Source organism: Otolemur garnettii, unplaced genomic scaffold (genome assembly GCF_000181295.1).
Source record: "Otolemur garnettii isolate 467f Iridium unplaced genomic scaffold, OtoGar3 scaffold00108, whole genome shotgun sequence".
NCBI lineage: Eukaryota > Metazoa > Chordata > Mammalia > Primates > Galagidae > Otolemur > Otolemur garnettii.
In genome coordinates, this window is record NW_003852503.1 from 5383777 (window position 1) to 5389072 (window position 5296).

The 5296-nt window shown below is 40.8% G+C and overlaps 1 protein-coding gene across 1 annotated transcript in view; it reads right to left on the reverse strand.

Annotated features, from left to right (window-relative positions):
- Positions 1-5296, reverse strand: part of CBL (Cbl proto-oncogene) — a 90425-nt gene that overhangs the window by 9087 nt on the left and 76042 nt on the right. Inside the window, exons 10-11 of the mRNA XM_023517301.1 lie at positions 4882-5262; positions 3084-3178 (exon numbers count right to left, since the gene is read on the reverse strand). Of these exons, the coding sequence (XP_023373069.1) occupies positions 3084-3178; positions 4882-5262 (476 nt within the window). The remainder of the gene's footprint in view (positions 1-3083; positions 3179-4881; positions 5263-5296) is intronic.

The following is a 5296-nucleotide window of genomic DNA, read 5'->3' on the forward strand; positions in this document are numbered from 1 at the left end:
TTTTTTTTTTAGTAGAGACAGGGTCTCGCTTTTCTTGCTCAGGCTGGTTTCAAACTCCTGAGCGCAAGCCATCCTCTTGCCTTGGCCTCCCAGAGTGTGAAATAGCTTTTTTGTTTTCAATCTCAACCTATGTATGTCCTTACAGCTAAGGTGAGTATACTTTGGATCCTGTTTATTCAGCCAATCTGTGTCTTCTGAGTGCTGAGTTTGTCATTAACAAGTCAAGTATTATTGATGGAGAAAGCTGTAGGTTTGCATTTTTGATGCGTACTATCTGTACTTCCTGCAGGATTTTTTATTCCTTATTTTCCACTTCCTGCCTTCTTTTCTGCCTTGTTGCTCGCTTCTAGAGATGTTCTTTTACTTCCTTTTTATTTTTGTGTATATGTTGTAGATAATCTGGGGGGGAAGTGTATTAAGCATCTTAAAAACAACGTAATTGATTAATCTGATAACTTAATTTCCATAACCTGAAAAAACTACTTTGCTACATCTTCACTGTTTTTGTTACTGATGTCAGAATTATTGCTGTATATGCTGTGTGTCCGTTAATATATGTGTACATGGTAGTTTTCGTGCTTTTTTCTTTTTAATGTTAGGAGATACAATGTCGAGTTATTTAAAAAAAGGGTATAAAGTGCAAAAAAAAAAAAGACTGCCAAAATGGATTTAAGAAGAAAAACAAAATAAAACAAACACCACCAAGGCCAAGCATAGTGGCTCACACCTGTTACCTCAGCACTTTGGAAGGCTGTGGTGGGAGGACTGATTGAGGCCAGGAGTTTTGACACCTGCCTGAGCAACAACAACAAACAACAAAAGCAAAAAAATCAGCCTGGCATGTTAGTGTGTGCCTGTAGTCCTAGATACTCAGGAGGCTGAATAAGGATGATTGTTGGCACAAGGCGTTCAAGGTTACAGTGAGCTATGATCGTGCCACTGTACTCAAGCTTGGGTGACAGAGCAAGACTCCGTCTCAACAAAACAACCCCAAAACTTGCCAGGTATGGTGGCTCACGCCTGTAATCCTAGCACTCTGAGAGGCCCAAGCTGGTAGAATGCCTGAGCTTAGGAGTTTGAGACCAGCCTGAGCAACAGTGAGACCCCTGTCTCTACTAAAAATAGAAAAATTAGCCAGGCATTGTGGTGGGCACCTGTAGTCCTAGCCAGAGGAAAGAGGATTGCTTAAGCCCAAGAGTTTGAGGTTGCTGTGAGCTATGAAGCTGTAGCACTCTACCCATGGCAAAAGAGTGAGAATCTGTCTCAAACAAAATATAACAAAAAACACCAAAAGCCCAACACATATATCCTGCTTTTGAGAGACTTACCTTGACTACAAAGCAAGGAAAAGTTGAAAATATACAAATACTGACTAAAAGACAGCTGATATAGCCATTTTAACACACAACAAAGCAGACCAAAGGCAGGTAAGAAGTGGAATTACAGAGTAAATGTAATAAAAACTCCTACCATTTAATACCAGTCATACTACTGGCAATATCTTACCTGTGATAATAAAAACTCTTACCATTTAATACCAGTAATTCTAAACATCTATGTAACCTAACTGTACAGGCTACATACACCTATCACACAAATGAACAGAACTAAAAGAACAAAACAGAAACCCAGTTATAGGTGGAGAATTTAACATACTCCTCTCGGTTATCTCACAGAACAAGTAGATTAAAAAATAGGGGAGACAAGATATAACACAAATGAAAAACTTGACCTCATTGGCATGTATAGAATGCTATACCCAACAAATGCAAAATACACATTCTTATGAAATGTAAGTGGGACACATCGACTAGATTTTACCTTAAACTAGTCAATAAAGACTATGGTTTCTGATCACAACTGGAATGAAGCCATAAAACAGAAAGATAACTTAGAGGATCTTCAAATGTGTGGAAATCAGGCAATACACAAATAGCTCATGAATCAATGACAAAATTACAAATAGAAAAAGCGTGTATTTTTAAACGAATGATTATTAAAAACATAGCACAGTAAAATTTGAGGAACACAGCTAAACATCTGATATGGACCAAATGTTGTGTGCCCCCCTCAATGCAAATATAAAAGCTCTTACCTCCAGTGTGGCTGTACAGCTAACCCTTGAACAACATGGGTTTCAACTGTGTGGGGCCACTTATAGGTGGACTGTTTTTAATGAACAAAGTCAGCCCCCTATATCCACAAGCTCCACATCAGTAACCAAATGCAGACAGAAAACACAGTATTTGAGGGATCCCAACTAGAGTACAGGAAAGGCCAGCTTTTCACATTTTCTGGTTCCACAGGGCTGACTTCAGGATTATATATGGATTTTGGTAGATAAGGGGGTCCTGCAATCAATTCCTGAATATACTGAGAGGTGGCTATACTTGGAGATGGAGCCTCTAAGAAGGTAATTAAGGTTGGATGAAGCTGTAGGATGGGACCCTGATCCTACAGGATTGGTGTCCTTATAAGAACAGATGCCTGAGAGTCTGTGTTCACACTGACTCACTCTCTCCCCATGCACACTCCAAGGAAGACCATGTAAGGACACAGTTCAAGGAGAAGGCAAGAAGAAAGCCTTCACCAGAGGCCAGCCAGGAGAGGACCCTGACCTCAGACTTCTCCAGCCTCCAGAACTGTGAGAAAATTAATTTCCACAGTTAAACTGTCCAATCCTGGTTATTTCCTATGTCAGCCCAAGCCCATGTCTATTTCAAGAAGCCAGAAAAACAGCAAATGAAACCTAAAGAAAGCTGAAAGAATACAGAGCACAGAGCAATGAAACAGAGGGCAGATACTAAATATGAATTGTTTAAAAACCCCAACAAAACCAAATTTGCTTCTTTGAAAAGATTAGTGAAACTGAGAAGCCCCAGCAAGACCAATCCATGTACATCTACACAGAAAAAAGGGAGAAAATATTCCAAAATACAAAATATGATCACTTCTCCATGATGCAAATACAGATCAATTTTTATTTACGTCTTTACACTTCCCCAGGTTTTCTAAACTTTCTTCCTGTAATCGGTTTACAAGTACCAAGTCCACTGTATAAAATGTAGCTTTAGTAAACTTACCTGGCAGCCAGAGAATAGATGGCATTAGCAGATGAGGAAGGTTTGATTTTGGGGTGCTCACAATCTGGGCCTGTTAATGGGCTGTTACTGATACTCTGGAAAGTAAAGAAAAGCATTGAAGAAGAACCTTTCACAGCTAAGTATCTCCTCTTACAACAATAACAGGGACACAGACCTCACTGTCAATGCCATGCCTAGGAGTTATCAGATCTGACAAAAGCCCAGTTGCTTTCAGGCTCTGAAGAATATTCAAAGGTTAGGGAAATAGAAAAGTAGAAAGAATCAAAGGATGGCTTTTTGCATTTCATCCCAGACAGACTGGAGTAAACTTGCTGTCTATACATACACCATTTCTAATTTAAGTAATTGACACTCAAATAAAAAATGGGCATTCTACATTGATGCCACCAGAAAGTCAAACCCAATCTACCCTCACTAATTAGACTGCCCATCACAAAGATGCCACTTAAACGTTACCCTCTCTTTTTCCCTGTAACCAAGAAACATGCCATTCATTCGAGTGCTGCAATACTTCTCAATGTCACCTTCCCACTCTACCTTCTCAGCTCTCCAACTACCTACTTGCCAATTCTCCCATCAATTGCTCATCTCAAAGTCAACATATTCCTAGATAGCCAGGCTCAAAACCTCAGGATTTTCTTATGTGTGTACACATCTTATTGGGCACATCTGAGCCAGATTCTCATCTTTTTCCCCCACCCACTGACTACTTTCAAACCCTAACAAGTCTTTGTCTCATCCTTTCTAAAGACTTTGCTCATAAATGATGTTTCTCCCTCTTGCTCATTTAGCACCAGAGAGATACACTAACCCCCTTTGTTATTCCTGCCTCTTCCAAACTCACTCACTTTCCCTGTGACCTGGAATGGTCTCCCCCTCGATCAGCATGGCTCTCTCCCTACTGCTTCAGGTGTCTGTTCAGAATTACACCCCATCCCCTCACGTACCTCCCACCCCAACTCTCTCTCTCCCCATACCCACTCTTTGAGCTAGTTTTCTCCACAGCTGTCATCATGGTGAACATATTATGTATTTTATTCAGTTATTAATTTTCCATCTTCCTCCCACTAGAATATAAACTTTGTGATGGCAAGATTTTTTGTTGAGTGCATAAATGAACCAAGAAAAGAACAAATATTCCTCCGCCACCCCCATGTTCTAGACCCCTTATCTCATGCTTAGACAGAGGATCAATCACCTTTCTTCCAGCTGTTCTCCTTCCAGTGTATCCTGCATTCCATGAGGAGATTCATCCCTTTGAATCCACTGTTTTGGTCACATCACTTTACTAATTTAAAATCCTCAAATGTTCCATACAAACTTAAATTATTTAGGAAGGAGTATTCAAGTTCCCTCTCACCTGGTGTTTTATGTTCCTTTCTAGCCCCTTCTTCTACTCAGATAAACAAAATTTCTGCTCTACTCAAATTAACCTACTCCTAACTCCACAAATACGCTTTATGCGTTGTTATCACTGTGGCTCTTATCTTAAAACTGGATCTACTTTCCAAAGAACACTTTAGATCCAGGTGTCGCTCCTTTCACAAGTCTTTATGTTGTATCTGGGAATAAACTCTCCTTTCTCTTAAGCCTTTGCCAGTTATATTACATATGATGTTTATAAAAGGACATTTACTCCAACGTTTACCAACTGCCTCTTCTGCTCTATTAACATATATACTTCTTGAGGGTAAGGATTACATTATTTCTGAATTCTGTACAAAAGCATCTACAAACCATTGCTACTAGGCCGAATAATTTCAAAATTAGGACTCACCATGGAGGTATCCAGACTGAATGTGCTTCCCAGCCTAGGCACCTCTGCTCTGGGATCCATTTGTGAGGGCAATGAAAAAGGAAGTGAGTGTCGGTTGGTTAACTCTCTTCCTGTCCAAGGGTCATTGGAACTTGGGGCAGCAATTGGTACTTTCGGGATTGGCCGGGGCAGCCATGAGTCCCCAACAACACGGCTAGAGGGGACAGGGGGTAGTTTGTCCCTAGATGGACAATCGCCTGGTGTACAAGGCAGGGGCCGTCTCTGAGGCCGGGTTTCTGCTCCAACGGAGTAAGGCCGGTCTGGAGGGGGTGGTGGTGGAAGATCTCGAAGTGTGGGAGGTACTGGCAGTGGTTTGTCTTTATGGAGGGAGCCAGAGGCAGGCTGTGGAAGCACAATAAAACAAATCAATCAAAAC